Here is a 25,749-nt window from a genome sequence, read left to right as displayed (position 1 = left end):
AGTCACCCAGTTTTGAGATCCATTTCTAACTCTTCACAGTCAGCTTTGGACTTAACAATCTTGAGTATTTTTATATTGTCTACAGACTTTGCCACTCACTGTTTATGCCTTTTTCTAGATCATTTATGAATATATTGAACAGCACTGCTCCCAGTACAGATCCTTGAGGGACCCTGCTATTTACCTCTTTCCATTTTGAAAACTGATCACTTATTTCTACCCTTTGTTTCCTGTATTTTAATACTGATCTATGAGAGGACCTTCCCTTTTATCCCATGACTGCTTAGTTTGCTTAAGAGCCTTTTGGTGAGAGACCTTGTTAAAGCCTTCTGAAAGTCCAGGCATATCTACTGGATAACCCTTGTCCACATATTTGTTGACACCTTCAAATAATTTTACTAGATTGGATTCTGCATGATTTCCCTTTACAAAAGTCATGTTGACTATTTCCCAACGCATCGTGTTCATAGATAGCAGGGGTAGTCAATAGGCGGACCATGGGCCAAATCCGGACTGCCAGACGCTTTTGAATGGACCCCAAAATCTTATTTACTTAGAATTATTGTTACTGTACTGTATTTTATTATTTTCTCTGGAGTCTGGACTTTGCCTATACCTGACCAAGATATTTGGACCTTGACAAAAAATAGACTACCCTTGATCTATAGTAAAGAACACAATTATCAGGCACACAGTTTTAGCCAGTTTTCCTGGTACTGATGTTAGGCTTACCAGCCTGTAATTTTCAGCAATGCCTCAAGGCTTTTTTTTTTTTTTTTTTTTTTAAAGGTGGTTCCAAAACCATCTTTACTGACACATCAATCTGGGATGGTTCCTCAGATTTGTTACCTAAAAAGAATGGCTAAGGGATGAGAATCTCCCCCATATCCTCTGCAGTGAAGACCAGTGCAGTGGCCTTGTTTTCATTGAGTGCTCCTTTAGCACATCAATCTCTAGTGGCCCCACTGATTCTTTGGCAGACTTCCTGCTTCTGATGTGCTTTAAAAAATTTGCTGTTAGTTTTTGTCTTTTACTAGTTGCTCTTCAAATTCTTCTTTGGCCTCCCTCATTATACTCGATTTGATGGAGTTTGTTCCTTTTTTGTTATATATCCATCTGTTGAATTTCAGTGATATGTTTGTATTGTTGGGTTGAGCCAGTAATTAGGTTGCCTAACCCTTTCCATATAAAAAATTCTTGTGGCCCTTTTGTTTTTAGAAAGCTCTAACTGCTTCATAGTTTGCATCAAACCTTTGAAATATGGCAGAAGGAAAGTCCTTTGGCCAAAGAGCTGTCTGTTTTGTCCCATGGCATTCCGGTCAGGTTTTGCTGAGAGATACGTTTTTGAAAAAAGCCATTTCCCTTATCTCACTTGTTCTTCAGAAATATTTTGTCTCGATGCTGAAATAACTAAACATGAACATGTTAGGACCAGGTTCATGCTGCTGCTGAACCAGCAACAGCAGCATTGCACTCTATATTTGGAACATTTAAGAACTGTTAGAGCTGCTGTAGCACAAGATGATGTGGGGAGAGAGACACAGGGGCTTACGCCCAAACCCAGCAAATAGCTCTAATGAGCCATATAATTAACTTTGAGAGCACCATATGGGGTAGGAGCTGCCACACCTCCTAGTGGTGCGAGAGAGCTAGGTTGGGTTCCCCCTTCAGATACCAACCTTCTACTTACCAGCTAATGTAGTAAGTCTTGTAGTTCAAGAGAGAGCAGTCTGTGCTACACTGCTGAAAGTTCAGGGTTCACATCCAAGTGGTGGTGTATGATTTGGGGGAGGGAGGGTTATTATAGTTGCGTGTAATAGGGTTTGTTTTCTTTTTCTGAAAAAGAAAAACCTAGGCAATTACGTAAGTATGTAAATGAATCTTATTTAGGTTGCAAAGACTGTTGTTGCCTGTGCAACCTTACTTTAGCCTCCATGTACATATGTATTTTGGCACAGTCTTTAATTATGTGATGACACACAGATTTTCACAGAACCCCTGTTTCATTTGATGTGAACAGTAAATGCACTGGGGGGAAATGACAAAATTAAGGTTGCACAGGGAACCAAAAATCTGCCATGTCCTAACTTTGAGGTGCTTGACTTTTCAATGTAAATAACACTCTTTTAACATAGTTTTTGTGGGAGTAATACAAAAGTAATCTATGGAGCTTTGGACTCTTTGGGGAGGACATGCACTATAAAAATTAAATATGTTGTTTGCTTTTTTTTCCCCTTTCAGGTTAAACCGAAGCCACTATTGTTGAAGTTGTTAAACTGTGCTGGTGCCCAAAAAGACACTTTTACAATGAAGGAGGTAAATTATCAGAACTTCTCATTAACAATGATGGATAGCAATAAATAGAAGTGTCACACTTACAATTTTACCATACTTATTAGTGATCCCATAATGAAAGAAAAATAATGTGGTTTACTGGATAGGGCATCAATTTGGAAGCTGGGAGATGGTTCTGTTCCTGGCTCTGCCACAGTCCTGCTTTATGACCTCGATCGAGTCACTTAACATCTATACCACAGTTTCTCTTGTCTGTAAAATGGAGTATATAGCTTTGAGAACTGCAGATGAAAACTGCTATGTAAAGTAGTATTTATTTATAACTGTTAATATTAATATGGAGTTGCAGGTGGTAATTGAAAGGAGAATAGACTCTTTAGGGGGTTTGAAATAGGTTATTTTATATTGGTTTTATACTTCAAAGTTATAAATATATTTAGTATAGCTATATTTGTCTTGCATTGTAGGTAATATTCTATCTTGGCCAATATATTATGTCTAAACAATTATATGATGAAAAACAGCAGCATATTGTCCACTGTGCAGATGATCTTCTTGGAGATCTATTTGGGGTACCAAGCTTTTCTGTAAAAGAACACAGGTAACATTTCATATTCTTTGAGAGAGAGATCAGTATGAAATGTATGTAACACACCTAAAGTGTGTGTTGGTTTGCAATTTGTTGCATATTTTATTTGCATAAGTCTTGACAGATGGAATTGTCATAATTGTATTCCCACTGGCCAAGTATCTAGTTTTTTAGAGGGAGGCCCGATTCAGCCTGCATTTATATCTATAACTGCCAGACCTCAGAAGCAACACAAACTTCTGAGGTTCAGTGACCTTATGGGCTTTTGTCTGCTTTAAAGAGAGATTCTTCTCTTTACCCCTTGAGGTAACAGCAACATAATTTCGACATTACACAAGCACTTAAGTCTGTCCCCTTCCCATTATGAACTCCTTGTGCATGGGAGACCAAGCCCAGTAAAGGGGGTTGCAGAGAAGAGGCATACTCTTTTGTTTTTCTCGAGGCAGCTATGCCACTCATCAGTGCAGAGTGACAGTGGTTGAAGATTTCCCTTTGCAGCAGGCTAGACTTTCTTCTGAAATAGGTTATATTGCTGCAAAGCCAGGATGTATGGCCTGGGTCTTCCTACTGCCCTAAAAGTTTAAGATATTTTATACTATTATACTCTGGATTAAACCCTGAAATAATACTGTACAAATTCCATTAAAAATGCTTTGAATCATGACTAGAGATGGTCCAACTGCTCATTAAGTGAGAAATGGCTTTTTGACAAAATTGAAACTTTAAGAGGAAAATTCCTGATCTTGTTGAAATTTTTCATTTTTTGAGAAAATTTCAAAATGGAATTTTTTCCAACTTTTTAGAAAAAAGCATTTAAAGTTTGTTTTGGTGGGGGAAAACACTTTCACTTTTTATACTATTCCCTTTTTACAATGGGGTGGTGAAAGAGGAGTGGAAAGCTTAAAAAAGCAAAATCAAAGTGGTGGTGGTGTTTTCCCCACCAAAATAAAATGAAAACATCCAAAAATGCTGTGAAAAGTTTTGAACAAAACAGAAGCATTTTCATTTTTTGAATTTTTCATAAAATGCACTTACCTCTTTTTTCAACCATCTCTAATCATGACACTACAAAATAATCAGTGTTTTCAGCTTGGTCTTTCTTCTATTTTGGCTAAATTTACCACAGTAAATAGGAACTTCCAATTTATAATTTTTAAATGTATGAAATGTCTGTTTTGTCTCCCTTCAAGGAAAGTATACTCAATGATTTCCAGAAACTTGATAGCAGTTAGTCAACAAGGTAAGTTAGTGTTGAAAGGCCTTTTTTGTGGGGGAGAAAATGATCTTTATTAATGCAAAAGTCCTGAACCTGTATTAACTTACTTTGTTGGTGATATTCAGTTAACTGCATTCATTGATAGATGACGTAATTATTATCACTTTTTTGTAGCACTGTTGGAGGTGAATTGCATCTTTTACAAATAAATTGTTTAAGGTTATGGGTCTAGCACAGAAAATGGGCTTGAACTTGCTCATAGTGAAGTCAGTGGCAAAACTTTCATTGGCTTCAATGGAAACGGGATAAGGCATTATGTGCAGACTTTGATTCTGCTTTCTTTACATACTCAACTCACACTAAGAAATGTATTTTTAAAACAAAATATTTGAATATTGGTTCATCCTTAACTACCCTGTCTAATTTGAGTTAACATTTCTCTTGTAATAGTTTACATGATAAACAATAAAAGTAGCAGGAAAAAAATCTATATACTTTGTTCTTATGAGTTTAATAAATCCATATATAATTTCATAAAATAGACTATGGTCTAATTAAATTTATTCACATCTGCAAGAGAAGGAAGGATAATGCATCTGTGATGTAACTTAAATTTAAGAAATGAGTGAAATGAAAGTTAAATATGGGGTGATTTTTTTTAAAGGCTCTTAAATCTACATTTATACATGTGTAATCTGCTTGATTTTCCAAAGTATGGAGCACCTGACATCTCCCATTGGCTTCAGTGGGTACAGTTGGGTACTCAACACTTGAAAATCAGGCACCTGCCTAAATCTGGACTTTGGGGCTTAACGTTAGGCTCCTATTTTTGAAAATCTTGGCCAGAACAGCAGAGTGGAAGGATAGAAGTAGAGAAGATCTCAAAGATAAAATCTGGTCAAATAAAGAGGGTACGTGCTTACTATACTTAACTTTGTTCTAAATGGATACCTTTTGTCGTGAAAATAACTAGTTGCATTGTGTAGTTCAGGGTCCATTCTGACAATGTAGTTAGAACAATTATTTCTATGTCTTAGTAGTATATTAGTGACTGTAAACATCTCTTGCAGAGCTTGATATCTTCTTTTGTAAACCAGTGGATCTTGTATGTGTCCCCTTGTAAATAGTGTAGAATCATTCTGTTGATATCTAGCTAAAAAGTGTATTTTTTTCTTCTGTGAGAAATCCCAAAACACAGTTACATTTCTTTTTTCTTATAATTGTGTATGTAATGTTACAAAGAAAACCTTGAACCTTTCTTAACATTTACAGAATCACTTCATACTTGTAAGTATACTCTGAATTAAGATTTAAAACATGTACAAAGTATTTGCAGTATATTTTTACAACTTTCACAGTAGTTCCTTGAGCCTGCAGATATTTCCTTTCTGATGCATTGCATTATGTTTTTTTCTTTTTCAGAGTCTATGGAAGCAGACGTATCTGAGAATGAGACCAGGTGCCAACTTGAAAAAGGCAATGTTCTAAAGGTGATCTAACTACTTGATACATTCTAACATATACACTCTTTCAAGTTTCACAACTTCAGTTGCTTTACCACTGAGATTTGGATGCAGTTGAAAGATTAAAATTAATTTCATCCTATCCACATTACTACTATGCTTACTTGGTATTTTTGTTAAACAGGAATCCATGCAAGAGTTAGTTGACGAAAAACAGACGTCCCCAAATTTGACTGCTAGACCAACTACCTCTTCTAGGAGGATGCTTAGTGAATCTGGTATGTGCACATTTATAATGCAGGATTTTCAATATTTTATACCTTTCAAGAGTATGTACACCTAGAGCAAACTTGTATGTCACTGGCTCATGTCATCTTTTGTGGGGGAGTCCACATTTTCATGTTTTTAGCCATTGTGAAAGGTACCAGATTGACAGCCCTGGAGAATGAGCTTCTCTGCTTATCCATAGAATAGATACAATGTGGGTAATGGCAATATAGGCTTCCCCACATGTTTGTACGTCTCCTGGCACAGTGGTTTCAATCTTTTTTTTTTTTTTCATTTATGGACCCCTAAAAAATTTCAACTGCAGTTACGGACCCCTTTGGGAATCTTTGACATAGTGAAAACCACTGTCCTAGCACAATGGGGCTCTGGTCCATGACTAGGTGCTATGATAATACATACAATAACCTCACCAGCATGGTGCAGTCCTGATCTGCAAGGACTACCGGTAGGGTGATAGGGTAACTCAGTCTCCATGACTTTTCAGTCCTCTGCCTTTATACTGATGTCACCAACAAGGTATCAGTGGTGTTTTCTTTGTGATGTGGACATCTTTTCACACACTGCACTGAGACTATCAAACTGATGTCAGGTAACTCTTCAGACAGCCACCAGATTGTAACTTTTGGTTGCTGTTTGTAACCTACTTGTATTGGATTTAAGCCAGTGACATGGGGTGAAAGGCTCTATTTTATCCAGTTATCTTGGTCCAGATTTTCAAAAGTATTTAGTCACCTAAATACCTCTGATTGGCCCTCTGATTCTCTTCTCTACCTCTCCCCTCTACATGGCAACTTAATATTTATTGGTTAATGCATTCTTTAACATCTGAGGTATTGATTCTGATATTTAGTAGCTGTAATTAGTGGGTGTTTTTGAGTGGGTGGGTTTTTTGAGTTATGTTTAAACTTTCAACCTCTTGGTAGTGACACTTCATAACTTTCAATTATATGTAATACACACTGGTAATTTCCACACCAACCTGCATTTTATCACTTATCTGGTGATTCTTCATAGTTGTGATAAATTGAGTAACAATAACCTTTCACATAAAATCATAGCATGCAATATTTATTTTGTTTTCCTATGTTCAGTAATATTTTGTTCAGTTGTTTGATCTATGTAAAGTATTTCTGATATGCTTGACTTTCTAGTATTTAGGCAGCAGTCATCCTAGCCTATCATAAAACTGTACTGCATTTATAAGCCATTCACGCTACATTAAAAGAACTCTTTAATGTTGTAACTCAAACTGGTGAAAGGATGAAAATTCACAGTTAAGGATTATAACTTGTAATACTTACACACAACCCAGAGTAATCGGGTGTTCTGTCGTGCCTGCTTATTGCAAGCTTAATCATTAACTCTGTTTTTGCATCCATTTGTCAGTTTATTACAGCCTTAAAATTCTTTTAATATAGTGTTTTTATGTACACTGTTTTTTTAATTTGTAGGAAATCTTCCCCTTAAACCACTATGCTCGTACATTGGGATGATAGCGGCTCCTTTGGAGCCGCTACTATTTCACTGTAAATGTTTAGAAACCGTGTGTTGGCATGTTATCAGTGCCTCATGGAGAGATGACAACTTAATGAGGACAACGATGGACAGGAGCAACGGTTGGGCCTGGGGGCATCTAAGTTTGAAGGTTGGGGCTCTCAGGGCGAAAAAAGAAAAGAGAGGGACTGAGCCAAGAAGCATCAAGGGAAAGTAAGAGGAGTCACAAAGTATGTACAAGTGTTTTGTTCTTGTTGTTTTTTTAAAACTAAAGATGCCAGGCTTAGAGGCCCTGGGGTGGATTTTTCAAACTTTTTTTACAGTGCAAAGAAAGTATTGGGCAGTAGAGTGAAAGGCACCTGTGGGTGGCAGCAGGCTCTGTTGAATGGTCATTGAACCGATTTGCCAATTCTGGTAGGGAATTTCACTCCACTGCATTTATTACATACTGACTTGGCAGCTGCTTATTAAGTCTTCGTCAAGTTCGTTTATAATGCCTTTTCTTAATATCAGTGGAGTTGAATTTTGATACATTCATCCCCAAAATGCTGTCTCCCTACTCCCTCCCTCCCTCATGCTACCAGAGTCCAAAACGTCAAGTGTTTTTTAGTTCTTCGGCTTAAAACAATGTTTCCACAGTTGATACCTTGAACATCATGTTTTAGCCTTGAAGGAATTTTTAGTGTGGACTTTTATACCCCCTGCAAATTGGGTTTATAATAGAAATTCTGATACTAATAAATATATTATTGCATGCTATGCTAAAATAAAATCCCCGATTTCCGGAGGTGGCCGGGAGTTCGTTCTTATGATTCCTTAATCATAGTATCTACTGCCTGGAGAAATGACCATTTATAGGGGCAGTCAGCGAAAAACAGCCTCTGAAATGTCAATCTTTTTGCCCATTTTACACCATTTTCTTTTAGGAATATGGCAAGAATGTGTTTCATTGTCTTTTTAAAATAGGTCAGGTGCCTTTATTTAATTTTCCATTGAAAAACACTGAATAATTTTAATATTAAAGTTCTGAATAAGTAAAATCCAGTTTAAACATCTACTAAAATGCATGTAACGTGGACTTCGTAGATGCTTTTGGATTAATAAGCTTTTTCTCTCTGACACAGAAGAAAATTCTTCAGATGAACAACCTAGTGAAAGAAGAAAACGGCATAAGTCAGACAGCATTTCGCTCACATTTGATGAAAGCCTTTCTTGGTGTGTTGTAAGTGGGCTGTGCTGCGAAGGAAGCAACAGCAGCGACTCAATAGACTCTGCAAGTCCTGTAAGCAAGATGTATTTTTATTTATGTTGAGTTCTCAAATTTCCCAGACATACATCTTGATTATCACCTTAATATTTGAAACAAATAATGCTTCTAGTTATGTCAGAGAATCTGAGTGTTGTATTTTATGTGGCTTGGATCACAAAACTTAAGAATAGAATTTTCTTAAATCTTCATTATGAAAAGTGGTGCCTCTGAATTGTGTATGAATATCTGTATTCCCAGTGAGAGTGTGTTTCGTGATTAGAGTAAGTTATTTACACTTCTCAGTTTCCTATCTGTAAAATGTGGGTTAATATTTACACACCTTTGTTAAAGCATTTTGAGATTTGATAAAAGATGCTGTAAGTATTATAAAATTTCAGTACACAGAAGTGAAATATTTGTTAAATTCACACACGCTATCACCTGCTTTTCTGTATATCTTAAATGTTAGCAAATGTAAGTTCAAACTTCGCTTGTGTTATATTTCAACATACTAGTTTTGGAGCCAGTTCCAATATTCTTTTCATTCATTTAAAAATAATTCTTAAAGATTTTATTAGTCCAATAATATATTTCTAAGTGGTGCAACTGCAGGATAAATCCCAACATTTTGAGTGGTATGAGGTATTTGGCTAAAACATGACTATTTTATCTCTGGCCCACAGCCATTTAAACAGTGTTTCTCTTTACTGTTATGTTTAAATACACATGTAGCAGTATGAGTCATAAGAATGGAATAATGAAGTTAAATATATTCACCCCTCCCCTTTTTATTCAGGATCTTCATGCCAGTTCATTAAGCGAAAACTCTGATTGGTTTGACCAGAGTTCTGTTTCAGACCAGTTCAGTGTTGAGTTTGAAGTTGAGTCCATTTATTCAGAAGATTATAGCCATAATGAAGAAGGACAAGAGCTCACAGATGAAGATGATGAGGCATGTATATTCCTCATCCCCCCACCTCCTCCACCCCTCCCCCCCCCAGCTAAATCTGAAATGTTATAGCAGAAGCATTTTGTTGGAATCCAATATGAAACATTTCCATAGTCTTCTTTCATGACTGTATGTGCTGTATGGCAAATATGTACTGCCATTCTTTATACTGAGTTTTCTTTGTACAAATTTAATCATGATTCTGCAAGAAGCTCCATGTAGGCAGAGCTCCATTGGGGTCATTTATAGGGCCTGAAGGGACCATTACAATGATTTAATCTGACTTCCTCCATAACATAGGCCATAGAATTTAATCCAGTAAAATTCACTGGCTGGCTGTTGAAGTCACTGAGGTTCAGTGCAGGGTCAGGAGTCCACTTATGCATGGTTTCTTGCAGGATAAAGGTCTTAGCTTGGAATATGTATATAGAACTTTATTGGAAGAAAACCTCATAATTTTTGAAAGGCAAAACATATTAAATAGGATATTTATCTGCATAAAGTTAAAAGTGAATAGAAGTATTTTTAGAATACATTTTTAGAAACTATTTAAGATCTTATATCAGGGGTTGCCAAACTTACTGACCCTCAGAGCTGCATACGACAATCTTCAGAACCAAGACACACCTGCTGGGGCTTGGAGCTTCAGTCCTGCGGGAGGTGCCTGCCGGGGCTTGGGGTTTCAACCCCGCTCCCGCTGAAGCCCCGAGCCCTGGCAAGCATGCCCTGTGGGACTGAAACTCAGAGCCCCCACACCCCACTGCTAGGCAGAAGCCCCTACCCCACCACCCTGCTACAAGTCAGAGGTCCCAGGCTCCCCTCCCCAAGTGTGATAGGTGGAGAATGGTGGGAGTGTGGGGGGCTCCATGAGCCACACTTCAACATTAAAAGAGCCACATGCGGCTCATGAGCCACAGTTTGGCCACTCCTATCTTATATTATTAAGAGGCCACATAGGTAGCCTTAAAAATTACAAACAGTGAGCTCTATGGTGCAGTGTATTAGAATTAGTGTCTTGCATTTATTGTGTTGACTAGTGAAATACTTGTGTTGCTAAAGCTTTTGTTCACAATTGACATTATCCATTTGAGGGAGGCCCACTGTTGTCTGTCTATATTGTAAATCTTCCAAGAGGTTGTTCCCAAATGAGAACAAAAGTTTTTAGAGCTGGTAATTGATTACAGTGTCTGTACCCGTAAGTAGTAGTGCTCCTCTCTTAATTCGGTACACCAAGAAAATGCATGTAGTATGTAGCCACATCATCTAGAACTTGAGCAAGTACTATTTTCTATCTGATAAAAAGTTTAAACAAAAATATTCTGTCAAGTGTGCTTTACTACTTGTTCAGGGTTGTTTTTTAATAAAACATTTAAAATTGAAAACCAAGTAAAAGGAAGTTAAAATATATTTTCTTCCATCAGGTATATCAGGTGACGATATATCAGACTGAAGAGAGTGATGCTGATTCATTCGATGAAGATCCTGAAATTTCACTCGCTGTGAGTAAATCCTTAGTTCATGCAAAATCACAAGTCTTGTGAAATGAAAGACCAGGACTGGGAACATATATGAATTCTGTGGATATTGCAGTGATTTTAAAAATAAAACCTGGCTTTTTCTTGCATTAAAAGGAAAATGATAGTTTGAGGTCTTTCAGTTACCGACCTATAAATCAGTCTTTCTCTCTGCCATTTTAAAGTTGTGGATACAGGAATTTCAAATTTTACTGGCTCACTCAGAGTAAGGGGCACACAATTTAGAGCCTAGATCTAACTTTTTGTTTAAAACACAAAGGAAGGATTTTTTTTAAAAAAAAGCTTTTTAATTTTTTTGGAAACCAAAAGCTAGCATTGTTTTTGTCTACAAGAAAACAAAATAAAACTGGCCACTTTTAATTTCAGTGTCCAATCTGAGTGAAATAAAGAAAATAGCAAAAAATTGTATATTGAAAATTCACTAAGGATAAAGGAACTGTTTTAAAATTGTCTAGAAGATTGAAAAGATCAGTTTCTGTATTTTTTTTTTGTGTATAGTAAAGTTTTTTAAATTTCAGCACATTGGCTTGTCAGAATATCTGAATTCAGAATTTGACATGTCTTTAAAGCTAAATACTAAAGCGTGGAACATTTCTTTAAATTGCCATTATGAACTCAGAGTTGCATAGGAGAATTAGTGATCCAGATCATGTCATTGGCTGAGCTGCCTTAATCATGCTCGTACTGTGGAGCCAGCTGTAATGATACCTCTGGGAATATAAGGAGGTTTTTTTTTTTGTTTTTTGTTTTTAAATGTCAAACAGAATATTTTTAAAGTTACTTTGTCTAGATTTAAATAGGTGATATACCTTTATTTCTTATTGCTCTTCATTCACAGTTCATGTCTGAGTAGAAAAAGGCATCTAAAACAAGCATTTAATTATGGTATTCCCAGTTGCAGCTCCATAGTTAAGGTTAAGTTTGCCACTCCCCAAAATTACAACACTCTGAGAATGGAATTTATATAAATTTGTTAAATACCTTTAGGAGTGAAAATGAATTTTAAAATGTCTTTTAAGGAGTTGAGCATCCAGTGTTAGTCAAATTGAGGTTTTTTGGGGAAGGCTCTTGAATAATGCACACATTTCAAACATTTCATATAGTTTAAACTCACTGAAATCTTGAGTAGACTACACTTGAAAAAAAATTTTAGGATTACTGATCGTTTTTTCACAGTATTCATAATTGGAAGTTTTTCCTTCAGCAGAGACTGGAGAATAGTGTTCTTCAGAGAATTTCAGAAAAAAGTGCTCTTTCAAAATAGCTGCCACCTTCAGTTGTTTTCAGTTGTACTGAAGCCACAGGTTTCCCCCAGTTGGTAATTTTTGAGAAGAGCTAATTGTTCTCAGTACAACCAAATATTACTCTCCGCCTTGTGATCTCATAGGGTCTACCTGCTAAAGGCAGGTTGTCATCTCCTTGGGAACAATGGGAGGCTATAGCCATTTGTAACGATGATATTGACCTGTGATCTCATTTACATTAAGAACAATGGGTAATGGCAGCCATTTTGAAACAGGGCAATTCTTTGAGTTTCTCCAAAGAAGATTGTATGCACCAGACTCTCTTACTTACAGGTGTAAACTTTCAGTTAAGAAAAATAATGGCAGAAAATTATCATTAATCCTAAATGTTTCCTAATACTATTGGGAGTGGGTAGGAAAATCAGGTTAATCTGACCTGGGACAACAAACACAAAAATGGCTTAATCACAAACAGGTTAGATTGGGGGAGGGGGGAACAGCAGTGATACTTCTCAAGTTCTGTACACAGAATAAATTCTGTCACATGATATGGCGCTCTCAGTAGATTGTGCAGATACTCAAAATAGGTTCACACATCCTCCTGGATCTCAGGCTCCATTCAGTGAGGCTCATGTGCTCCACTGGCTTTTTGGAGGAACCCAGATGCTCCTCTGCGGTCTGCTAGGTTTTTCCTTGACTGGAGACAGAAAACAATGGGATACTTGTCCCAAGGCCACTGACTGGTGGTACCAGAATAAGCTGTCACTCACAGTACATTACAGATCTTCACAGTATGATTTTCCTTCTCCTTTTGTATATGCTTTGAATAATGAGTTAAGTGTTGATGTTTGAAGTATTATTATTGGGTGATAGTTAGCACCCTCTAAGATAAATGAATCAGGTCACATACCCCTTGGAATTGTTTCAGGTTCTGCAAATGGAGACAGACGACATTGCATCAGTTACACTCTGTTCAAATTTTCAAGGCTCAGTAACCTAACGGCTAGAGACTTTTATTTAAAGAACCATAATGTTCTGGGATCATGAAGGCAGCGTAAGAGAGGTTCCAGTATAATGTACTGCTACGTACAACATAAAGTGGAATCTTGTTCTGTAAATGAGTTTAGTATATGGTGTTATTACAAGGCAGACCTAAAGGTATTTGAGTGCCCTAAAGGTGCATTTCTATACCTTAACATGTTTGGATTTCTTTTATGTTTAACCTTAACTCAGAATATCCTGGGTTTATAATGCTTGGTTTTAGGATAATTACAGCATCCCTGTAATGTGTTTTTTCCTAAATTACTGATAAGTAGTTGCAACCATAATATCACTTTAACATAGTTTTATTTTTCTGGAAATATATATGCAGATAGTCTGTGTAATGTGCAAACTTACATTAGAGAGGTAGAAGATCAGTTGCTAAAACAAATCATGGAATAGATTTGAGTCTAGCTCTAATGATAGTACTAACTGTATACAGTTTTGGTACACTGCCTGTGTAACATATTTTCCTTGGCATAGTTGTTTACTTGTTCAGTTTTGAGAGAGTTTTACACCCAAATTTTTAATTGCAAGGAGGGGAAAAAAAATCATATGTGCTATCATTACAAGATCGAGAAATTGTGGTGTAATTGATCTTAACTTTCCTCTTCCTAAAGCTCTTTCTGCCTTAAAATGTGATGATTGACCAATTTTGTTTACAAATATTGAGTAAATACTTTAGCAGTAACATAAAGAAACTATAATCTCCTTTAGTTTTTTTTCTATAATAGTAGGAATGCCAAATAGCTTAACTGTTTAACTTTTAATTCACTAAAGGATTATTGGAAGTGCACTAAATGCAATGAAATGAACCCTCCCCTTCCGCGGCATTGCCCCAGATGCTGGGCTCTTCGTGAGGACTGGCTTCCTGATGAAAAGAATGACGACAAATCTGAAAAGCGAAAATTGGAAAGTTCCACACAGCTAGAACGTGAAGAGGGTTTTGATGTTCCCGACTGTAAGAAAGTGAAAATGAATGAAGATAAAGAACTAAGTGTTGAAGAAAGTGAGGATACAACAGCACAAACTTCTGAATCCCAGGAAAGTGAGGAATACTCTCAGCCATCTACATCTAGCAATATGTTTTGTAGCAGCCAAGAGGATTGCAAAGAACCTGAGAAAAAAGAGTCAGAAGACAAAGAGGAAAGTATGGAATGCAGTCTACCCCTTTCTAGCATAGAGCCCTGTGTCATATGTCAGAGCAGACCTAAAAATGGCTGTATAGTTCATGGCAAGACAGGACATCTTATGTCATGTTTTACTTGTGCAAGGAAACTGAAAAAGCGGAATAAACCCTGTCCAGTCTGTAGACAGCCAATTCAGATGATTGTGCTAACTTATTTTAGTTAGAAGGAACTTCAGCATAACTGTGCAACAAAGTTTCAACAGACCTTCCATAGAAATTTCCATAGACTCTTACAATTAAGAGAGTAAGAAACTATTTTTGTATGTTTAACTAAAAACGTATTTTGGTTGATTTTTCTTTCTTTTGATTTTAATGAAAAGTTGATGTCTTCATAAGGCATTTGGGGAGATTTTAAAATACCCAAATTCCTGAAACTTATTTCCATGTTAGGGGATCTGTCACAACAAGAATTACACATCACAAGCAGATCAGTAATGACTCTTGTACAACTGTATAGAATATCCATTTTAAAATAATGAATTTAATGCTTTTGAGAAATGAGAGAGTTCTCAAGTTTCATTTCAATTTTCTTTTCCTCAGTAAGAATTAATAGATTTCATAATTTCAACCTTCCCATCTTTCTACAAATTCCAGTATTTGTTCCTTAGCCAAGTCATTGGGGAAAATCAGAACTTCTTAAGAAATCCCTAGGAAAATTCCTATTTTGAAAAATAAAATTTTGACTTGGTCATTGCTGAGAATTCAGTTTATTTATCGAAGTAGGTAAATTGGGGGAAATATTTCTGAGACCACTTCAGATCACCAGAAGATGTGAAAGTTAGTAAAGAATTAGAATAATTAATTTAGACCAAAAATTGGAATGAGGGAAGAATGAAATTTGGGTAGAGACTAGCCTTTTATTTCAGTAAAATGCAAGTGTACGTTTCAGGTGCTATACAAATGATTACTATTGATAAGTAATTGATTTGAATTCAGCTTTGATTGGTAGTAACCGAAGATGTTTGTCACATCACTCCTGTGAAATGATTTTGAGACCTGTTTCATATGATTTGGTAGTCTGTCCTGTTGCTAATAGATAAGTAACCACATCTGAGTTTGGCACATTTGACTGGCCCAGCAGAGGGGGCCAAGGACTCAATGGACATGGTGACTTTAAAAAAAACAAAAGAAAAAACCACGTTCGCTATGAAAACACATTAGTGGAGCAGTGTTGGGGAATTTTATACTTCTATTGTACCTGTGTCCAGTGTTGTCAGTGTACCACATTTCATGAGCATTACGTTCATTTAAATAAGACCAAATATACCAAACCCTTCAGAGAGAGCAAAAACAGCACGGTGATATTTTGCATAAGGGTGGTTTTTTAGTTCAGTAGGTTTTTTTAATTGAATCTGTGATTCTCTGTTTTTGTAAGGGTTTTTCTGAATATTGAAGAGTTGTGAGGTGGTAGATTGGCCGGTTATATACTGAAATCAGACTTTAATATAAAATGTTGATCAAAATTTTGATACTACCTTTTTGGACAAAAAATGAAAAATCTGTAAAATTAAATATCCTTAAAACTAGTGTGTCCAGTTCCTTGGTAACTCTTTTCAGTAATGAATTTTAAAAAATCTCACCATACTTGCCCTCTCCTCCACCACCCCCCCTCCCAAATTCTCTGTCTTGTGAAATTTCTCTGTACTTTTTATGTTGCTGAACATTTTGTGTTTGTGATGAATTCCAAGAAGGCAGTGAAAGTGTGTATTTACATAGAATTTTTTTAAAAATGCTGTTAAGTTACTCAGTTGAACTGGTATTTTGAGGATAAAAATATAAGGTTTTGGATCATTTTGACGAGACTATTGTGCAAAAATGTGGCTTTCTTCTCTTGCTTAATGAGGTCCTCTTGCAGAGTGTAATATTGAGAAGAGACATGCAGATTTTGGGGCTTTCTGATTTCAAGGGCAGCATTCCAAAGTAGTTTAACCAATAAAGAATGGTGAAAATGGGAGCACCGTTCATTTAGTGACTTCAGATACTGAGGCCCGGTGTAAACAAAAGTTATACGATTTTCAGTATATCAGTCGTCATTTTAACATATGTGGCAAGTGACCAGGATTCATCACCGAATTTGGTCTGCTGGTTGGATCATTAGCTTTCCCAGTTTGGGCTGGGTATTGACGGGGAATGCAACATGAATGCTAATCGTTGGTTAAGGGGTACATCTCCTCTAAGTTGGACACAGCTATACCAGTATGATTATACTTATAGCATTATAAATTATTTGTTATAAATTATTTCCTCATGGGAATGGGTATAACTGTGTCTGCAGTAGGGGCTGTACTGCTGTAGCTGTTCTGGTAAAAGATCACACCCCTAACTGTAATAGTTATACTGGTATGTGTAGACCACGCCTGAGAGACACTAGAGACAGGGATATAGAAAAGCAGATTACAGAGCAATTAACAGAACCAGAAATTATACAGTTAAATCTTACTAAACCGCACAATAAGTATTCTTCTATCCTCACTTCTGAAAAAAGATTGAATTGCCAAGGACTGCAGTGAGGTTTCATTTTACTAAGACTTACTTATTTTTACATTTTTCTAGTACTTTTTGAATTATGGACATAAATGACTCATATTGTACTATTGCAAATAAGTGAACAAAACAATTTTTTGTGGTGTTTTCCTTTTTAAATTTTGATCACTTACAGATTCTTAAATTTCAGCAGTTTGCTAGCTGGAAGGATAAAGTTAGTCTCCAATAAAACTGTCTGGGCATATAGTCTCTTCAGCTTTGTCCCTTCTCTTAGGCCTGGCCCACACGTGGGGAAGGGTGTGGGAGGGGGGAATTGATCTAAGTTACGCAACTTCAGCTACGCGAATAACGTTGCTGAAGTCAACGTACTTAGATCTCACTGCGGTGTCTTCGCTGCGGTGAGTCGATAGCTGATGCTCCCCCGTCAACTCCGCCTCCGCCTCTCGCTCCAGTGGATACCAGAGTCAACAGGACAGCGCTCGCTGGTTGATTTATTGTATCTAGAGTAGACACGATAAATCGACCCCTGCTGGATTGATCGCTGCCTGTCGATCCTGCTCCTGCGGGTAATGTAGACAAGCCCTTAGTCACTTGGGGAGCAACACCATGAATGCTCTTAAAGAGAGCAGCCTGCCTCCCTTCCTCCAAAAGGATTTGGTTGCCTCTCTCTCATGTACAGCCTTTTCTAATCAATGTGTATTGGAAAGAAGGGCCCAGACATTTCAATAGGGATGGAGTAACCTATAGAATTTTGGAATAGGCTATAGCGATGGTGGCAGGATTTCTGTGGTGCTGCTTCTGTCACAATACAGAAACACCATTCCGTCTTCAGGCAGATGCTTCTTTGTAGTTGAGGGTTATTCTTAAACCTACAAAACTTCTTTTTGTAAAGCATCTCCCTGCACAGCGGCCGCTTATTATTACGGTAAAAAGAAAGGAGTACTTGTGGCACCTTAGATCCGAAGAAGTGAGCTGTAGCTCACAAAAACTTATGCTCAAATAAATTTGTTAGTCTCTAATGTGCCACAAGTACTCCTTGTCGCGAATACAGACTAACATGGCTGCGACTCTGACCTGTTATTATGGTGTGTTACTTCATAAATATAACTATGATAAAACTTGCAGACAACTTCTGTGTTGGATGCAGGAGATCAGAACCAAACAGGAAAGTGATCTGGGGGCTGTTAAGAGGAGTGGGGGCTATAGAGAATAAGGAAATATCAGTGTAAAGTCATATGTTCAGAAGGAGGCAGTAAATACTGTTGCTACTAAGAGTTTTAACTCTCTCTCATACAGTTTGCATCATAACAAAATACTGCCGCCTCTTCCTAGAGAATTGCCCCTCTAGTTACCACAGTGGGTATTTATTTTTCATCATTCCCTGCTTTGGAGAAGTCGATTATATAATTTCCTTTTATAAAGAATATTTTTCCCCCCTTAGAGTAGGGTACCCTTTGCTTAGTTGTCAAGTTTAGCAAAGGAATAAACAAATAAGCAGTCCACAAAGTTGGATTCCTAGTGTAGGCTATTCTGTGTAACCCTTGGAATGCTAGGAACCTGCCCATAGCCAAATTGATTTTGTAATAGTTTGACTAGGAAATCTTCTGACAGTTAAAGGATAAAGAATTTTTTTTGTACAAATTGTGGAAATGGGCCAGTAAAATCTTTTCCCCTCCTCACAGCACTGTGGAACTGGATATGTCAGGGCTTCCATGTCCTTGGGCAGACTTCTGTGTCATGGAAAATCAATATATTTCTGTCTGAATTAGGTCTTCCAGGAGTACTATGTGCATTCTTGAGTGCTGCATATGAAGTACTTTATCACCAAAAAAAATTTATAAATTTTCCTCATATTGTAAAAAACCAAGCTTTACCCCAAAATATATGCTATTTACGTAAAAGCAAAGACACTCCTACGACGTGGCAGCTGTCCTAAGAAACCAAGTTATCAGGGTTTCCTATCATATCCTCTCAACATTCTAATCTTGTGAGGCTTTCTTTCAAGATTCAGAGATTGAAAAGAAAGTAGAGAAGATACCATGTACCTGAATGAAAATTTTCAAGTACTTTTCCAGTACTTTGCTAATAAGTCTGAGAATGGCATTCATAAACATGTCTTAAAAATAAATTGGAGCACCTCAGTAATCCTGTCAAATGCCAATTTTCTATATTGAAGTCCCAAGTTGAAGTCTGCACCCGACTCAGTTTTTCACATGTATCTGACCCATATGTTGCGGACCTAGAGTTCATCATGAATTATACTCCAGTTTTTCTAAAACTAGGCAAATTAAACCCAAAGCAGGGTTAATGGTGAGCAACCTTCAGAACATCTCCCTGTCTTATTTACCTTTATTACTTTATTTTGTGCAGTAATCAATGCAAAAGAAAGTTCACAGGCATATTACTTGTATGGTGAGCTCTCTGAAATTGTACTTATTTAATATCAGGTTACCTTTAACTCTTAATTTATCACTTGTAAATATTCTTGTATTTTCGGAGACTTAGCAATGTTTGCCAGTTTTAATTTATTGAGTGGGAGGGGGGTGGAGGTGGGGGGTGGACAGGAGGAGAGACAAGGTGGGTGAGGTAATATCTTTTATTGGACAAAACTTCTGTTGGGGTGAGACGAGCTTTCGAGTTTTTCTTCAGGTCAGAGACAGGTACTCGTAGCATCACAGCTAAATGCAAGGTGGAACAGATTGTTTAGTGTAAGTAGTTAGCACATATTCTAATCTAAGGGACCATTCAAGGTAGAGTGGTCTGTTTAACACCTCTGCAGTCATAAGTCAAAAAGAGGGAGTTAGTGGATTGCAGATGATTGTCATGAACCATAAATCCAGTGTCTGTTCAGGCCAGGAATTTTAGTGTCTACCAGAGTTGTGAATTTAAGCTTCCAAGCTCATCTCTTGAAAATGTTGTTCAGGTTTCCTTTGAGGAGGATGAGGAGTGATACGTCAGATATAATGTGATCACTTTGTGAAAAGTGTTCAGGCACAGGTGATTGGGTGTTTGTTTTTTTTATCATTTTTGTGTGTGAATTCATTTGAGAACCTAGTGGTTGTCTGGTTTCACCCACACAGTTGTTGGGGCATTTAGACACCTGTAAGGTAAGTTTTAACATTTAGATAAAAAGATAATATTTTTAAGTGTAGTTGCATTTTAAAAGAGCAGAGATCTTGTGATGATGGAGTGGGGCAGAAGCGCAGGAAGGTTTATAGGAAAGTCATAAGATTGGAGTTTTCTCTTTCCCCTCTCTTAATGAAATTTGCAAGCTAAAACTACAAAAAGTAGTAAACAAAAAAGTAGAGATAAGATAGCTGAGAGTTATCTGAAAATTCTAAAGGTGCCTGTGGTGGGGTGGTTACCATGCTGTGCCTTGAAGGGCTTAAAACAGCCCTAAGAGAGGGCTATAGCTGGAGGAAAGTTAGGCTGGTTGGGGGAAGTAGCCACAGGTGGGGCCATACCCCAATTAGGCCACAGCTGGCCCTATAAGAGGGCTGTTAGCCAGGAGCTGAGACAGACAGACTCTCTAGCTACATGGAGAGAGGAGGCTGGCTGCCTAGGAAGCTGAGGAGGGTACCTAGGGCAGAGCAGTGCCGGGGAAGGGCAGAGGGAGCTGGGGAGCTCCAGCCTAGCAGAGTCCCACGCTGCAGGCCGAGGTGAAGGCCCACGAAAGGGTACTAAGGCTGCAGAGGAGCAGCCCAGACCTAGACAGAGGCAGCTGGTCCAACCCCCCTTGCCGATGATGAGTGGTACAGACTACAGTCTGCCCCGGGAGCAGGGGCTAGATGATGATTGACAGTAGCCAGGGGGCAGAACCCTAATCTAAAAGGGCACCGGGGTCCGGGAGGGGCACAGGTCCAGCAGCAGGCGAGACACCGACTGGCAGAGGGCACTCCTGGCTGAAAAGAGCTAATTCCCTGGACAACCAGCAGGAGGCACTGCAGCGGTGAGTCGTTGCCCCCTGACAGTGCTGTAGTAGAAAAAGTCCTTCAGCAGCAACACTTTTCCCAGCTAGAGTGCTATTGAATCTCTGGCTGCAGCCAAGGGGTTCAGGATTAGTTCTTTGTGCTGGTCATATTGGAGTTTATTCAGTAGAGGGACTAGCTGCATGACCAGAGGCCCTAAGAGAAATCTGTATTTGGTTATGGATACAGTTTGGCTGTGAGTAAGGAACCCACAAAGGTGAATGACTGGATGGGTGACCTTGATCAGTGGTTCTCAATCAGGGGTCTTCAAGCAGGTTTCAGGGAGTCTGCCAAGCAGGGCAGGCATTAGACACGCTGGGGCCCAAGGCAGAAAGCTGAAGGCCTGAGCAATTTACTATACGGGGCCCTCTGTGGCTTCGGGCCTGGGCAGTTGCCATGCTTGCTACCTTCTAACGCCAGCTCTGGCTTTTATATGCAGAAAAACAGTTGTGGAACAGGTGGGTCATGGAGTTTTTATAGCACGTTGCAGGGAGCCTCAGAAAGGAAAAGGCTGAGAACCCCTGACCTAGACATGAATTAAATCTTTAAGACTACAGAGTTTTCAATAATGGTCTTATATTCCTTCATAGACTTGACTTCTGTGCATTCAAAGCATATAGGAATCAAGTACCATTGGTACAGTGATTTGAAATTATTCTTACAGTACAACAAACAAAAGAGGTCCTTGTGCCTCTTCCATACCAATTTCCATGTTTTATTTTGTGTTCTTGGGGTTTTAGGGCCTATGGTATCTGTGATAACGAGAACACTGATGGAATCGCAGAATTAAAACAATAACACAGAATCTAGGATCACAGAAGCAGGTGGGCAGGGTGGGCTGCATGGCTGAGCTATGTGCAGCTGCTGGAGGTAAGAGCAGTGAGGAGGAGGGCATGGGGGGCAAGGGATTTAATGGGGAGGAGGTGCAGGGGGCTAGGGACACAAGGGAGTGCAAGAGTTAGGGGAGAAGAGCCAGCATCTGGGATTTAAGGGCAACTTCTGGGAATTCAGTTCCTTGCTGTGTCAGTTTCATGTTGGGAGTTGCAGACTCCAGCCATGCAACAAAACATTGATCAGTATAGCGAGCTACCACCTCTCACCTCCCTTAACCAGAAGTGCATGAACAATAGTTGTTGTTTCTGCACAGTACTCAGAATGACCCTATCTTAAGTCCACTGGATCTTAGCACTTATTGGAAGATTATGACTGTGCCTAAAGTAGCAGAGGTTGCCCTACCTTACATCTTCCCTGTAAGCTCTGTAAAGACAGAGAGAAGCTTTAGGGAAATATAAAAATCTATTTACAGCCAAGAGGGGAATCACTTTCTGACAAAAATACTAAAAGGCTAGCCATATTGTACCACAATGCAGATGTCTGCCAGAGATGGCAAAAATAATATTTAAGCGTCAGTTTGTAATGCTACTCAGCAATAAACAGTTGATTTGATATTTTGAAATGATTTAATCAAATTTGAAATGAAGCATTCCTTCAGACTATAGGAAGCTTTAAAGTACTTACATTAATTTAAAATGGCAACAATGACTGCTGCAAGGATAAATTGTTTTGAGTGCATTTTTTTAATTATTCAAATCTGAATTCAGGTAAATTGACACGGTAAGAGGCTCTTTCTTCTGGTGACTTGTGTTATTGTTCAGCAAAGTAATTTTGGTCATATTACTGAGTGCTACTTTAAGAAGTGTTTTAAAATGTGTTACTTTTACTATGTACTGTGTATCTGCAGGATGTTTTGTTTAATTATAGGATTTTTTGGTAAAATCATTTTTTTCCCATTGCAATCCAATTCTGAACATTTTAATGAATTTATAGAAAGGCTATTTAATTGTCAATGTCCATCAAACAATTTTGATTAAAGACATAGATGGAATTTTTTTTTTTTTAATGAAATAAATAAATCCAAAGATCCACAATAATAAAACTGATTTCAGAGGGCCCTAGACGTTTTAGGTATTTCATTAGCATGGTTCCTGTGTCAGTTCTAAATTCATCTCTTTAGAACAGTGTGCCTGGTTCAAAATTAGTACTATCCAAGACATCAACAAAAATTGCTTTTATGTTTCAGATTTCAAGTCTTCATAACATACTTTAAGATAAGTATAGATACTACGATTTCCAAAATTTAAGTAAGTCTTAAGTTATTTGTGAATGGGTTAGAGAGAAGGGGAAATTTTCTTGTTTGTGAATATCTACTGGTGTTATCCTATAAAAGTCTCAGAGTCAAAACAAAGTTTAGCAGTAGCCAACTTACTGGTTAGATATTTAAGCACTATTGATACTGCAGGGCTTATTTCAATTAAGTGCTATCAACTAATGCATATTAGCACTTTTAAATAAAGATTTGAATTAAATTTGGAAAAACCATCATATGTATTCAAGAGGATCTGGATATCAGGTTTGATTATCTAGCTGATTTAGAAAGGGTAACAGCTACATAAAACTAAATCTATTTATCGAAGGTATTAAAATTGAATAGCAATGTTGTCTATAGATCATTGTATTATCATTATTTCATTTGCTAGAAAGTGGTGGTTAAATGTGATGATGTCTCCAAAGCGCTCTGTGATCACAAAGTTTAATGCAAAATTTAGTCATGACTCCTTTATATAAAAAAAAAAATCCTAAACAAAAACTATTAATTTCCCCACGCTTTTGCAAGTGTTCCCCTGTACTTTTGAACATCCGTGGAAACAGTTTTTAAACCAATAAAAACCCTTGCATTGTTTTCAACTGCTATAAACCAGCATGGTATGATTGTATCAGAACCGGAAAGTGAAATGATTAGAAGAAGTGGTGACTTGTCCAAGATGAGAGATGAACAAATGAAAAGTAAATTCGTTGTTTCCATTTTAGTAATCTAAGAGGCTGTTGGGTAAGAAAGGTACTCGTGGACGGTGGGTATAATAGTCCAAGGGAGGCTTAAGTTTCCTCAAACAGGCTGCGCCGCTGCTGAAAGGGTGCCTGGGCCATGCCCCGGCCCGCACTTCACCCTGAGGCCCTGCTCCTATGTCTCGCTCTTTCCCTGTGGTCCTGCCCATGCTGCCTCTTCACCTGAGGCCCCCGGCCTCTCATGCCTCTTAACCTCGTCCCCCATGGTTCCCACCGCTCGTGTCTCTTCGCTCCAAGAGGCATGAGCTGCGCAGGAAGGGGAGCCCTTGGGAGAACGGGGCAGAGAAGCACAGGCAGTGGGCGGGGGACCGAGTGGGGGGCAGGCTTTGGGATGGAGCAGGGGGCAGGGCTATGGTCCTGGCACCGGTGGCCCTCCCACCCTTCTAGGGAGCTTCCCGTGCTCGGGCCAAGCCTATGAGGTTACTTTAGAGTCGCGTCGCCCATGAGGTTACTTTAAAGTAATTTTTTTATGTGACAGTGGCTTTTAAACCAGTTTAAAAAACAGTTTAACAACTAATTAGCTTGAACCATGTGTGTATTGCTGAACAGCTGTGTCCCCTCAATTCCCCAGTCTGGAATGCCTTTTACACTGCTTTGCTGTGAGAACAACTACTCCTGCCCAGTTCACTCTCAGCCATTAGCATGCAAAATCCTGTTATCTCAAGTGGAGGTTCTCAAACACCTGAATCCAAACACACACGGGTTTAGATAAAACAAGTTTATTAACTACAGAAAGATAGATTTTAAGTGATTGCAAGTAATGAGGCATAAAAGTCAGAATTGGTTACAAAGAGAATAAAAGGCAAACTAATACCTAATTTAACAAGCTAAGTATACTTAAAAGCAAAATAGTCTCAGCATAAGCTTACAGCAGTCTGACTGGATTACTTCAGCCAGAACCCCCTCCAGTTCAATGATGCTTCCTTTCTATTTCAAATGTTCTTGATGTGAGTAGAGAGAGGTGGTCTAGCAGCCTCTGTTTCTCATTCTTATACCCTCCTTCCTATTCCAGAACACTCAGGAACTTTCTAGAACTAATTAAGGCAGACAGGCTAATTAAGACACCTGTAGCCAATGGGAAGCTGCTAGAATTAATTAAGGCTAATTAGGACACCTGGTTTAAAAAGGCTGTCACTCCAGTTAGTGAGGTGTGCGCGTAAGGAGCTGGGAGTGAGAGGACGTGTTGCTGGAGGACTGAGGAGTACAAGCGTTAACAGACATCAGGAAGAAGATCCTGTGGTGAGGACAAAGAAGATGTTGGGAGGAGGCCAAGGAGAAGTAGCCCAGGGAATTGTAGCTGTCGTGCAGCTGTTCCAGGAGGCACTCTAGACAGCTGCAGTCCATGGGGCCCTGGGCTGGAACCCGGGGTAGAGGGCGGGCCCGGGTTTCCCCCAAACCTCCCAACTCCTAATCCAACACAGGAGCTTCCACCAGAGGTGAAGGTCTCTGAGCTGGTCCCCGACCCACAGGGTGGATCAGCAGAAACTGCGGGGATTGTTCTTAACCTCATCATTGGCCAGCATGGGGAAAAAGAGTATCTGAGTGAATGGCAGATTTGAGCCACAAAAGTGGCCAAACTGAGGGCTCCTGTGAATCTCTGAGGCGAGCAAAATCCGCCAATAAGCACAGGACCCACCAAGGTAGAGGAGGAACTTTGTCACAATATGTATGTTTGAAAAAATACTGTCGTGAGTACACAGTCAAAGGTTTAGAACTGCATATGTGATATTTATTACACATTTTTGGGATCCTTCACCTCATCTGGTGCAGAATGATACAAGGTGTGTATATTTGGATGACCACATGGTGAATTTTAAGAACTGCAGGGATATTTGTGTATG

The 25,749-nt window shown here is 38.5% G+C and overlaps 1 protein-coding gene across 5 annotated transcripts in view; it reads left to right on the top strand.

Annotated features, from left to right (window-relative positions):
* LOC125630218 (solute carrier family 35 member E3) overlaps positions 1 to 23,759 on the top strand; it is a 78,944-nt gene extending 55,185 nt beyond the window's left edge. For all 5 annotated transcript variants that reach the window (XM_075124369.1, XM_075124368.1, XM_048835850.2 and 2 more), the window contains 9 exons: positions 2,242 to 2,316; positions 2,763 to 2,896; positions 4,075 to 4,124; positions 5,523 to 5,590; positions 5,748 to 5,841; positions 8,470 to 8,627; positions 9,391 to 9,546; positions 10,965 to 11,042; positions 14,144 to 23,759. In XM_075124369.1, coding sequence (XP_074980470.1) covers positions 2,242 to 2,316; positions 2,763 to 2,896; positions 4,075 to 4,124; positions 5,523 to 5,590; positions 5,748 to 5,841; positions 8,470 to 8,627; positions 9,391 to 9,546; positions 10,965 to 11,042; positions 14,144 to 14,716 — 1,386 coding nt within the window. In that variant the 3' untranslated portion in view covers positions 14,717 to 23,759. The remainder of the gene's footprint in view (positions 1 to 2,241; positions 2,317 to 2,762; positions 2,897 to 4,074; positions 4,125 to 5,522; positions 5,591 to 5,747; positions 5,842 to 8,469; positions 8,628 to 9,390; positions 9,547 to 10,964; positions 11,043 to 14,143) is intronic.
* The last annotated feature ends 1,990 nt before the right edge of the window (positions 23,760 to 25,749 follow it).

This window comes from Caretta caretta, chromosome 1 (assembly GCF_965140235.1).
Source record: "Caretta caretta isolate rCarCar2 chromosome 1, rCarCar1.hap1, whole genome shotgun sequence".
In the NCBI taxonomy this organism is placed as follows: Eukaryota; Metazoa; Chordata; order Testudines; family Cheloniidae; genus Caretta; species Caretta caretta.
This window is presented reverse-complemented; position numbering and strand designations above follow the sequence as displayed.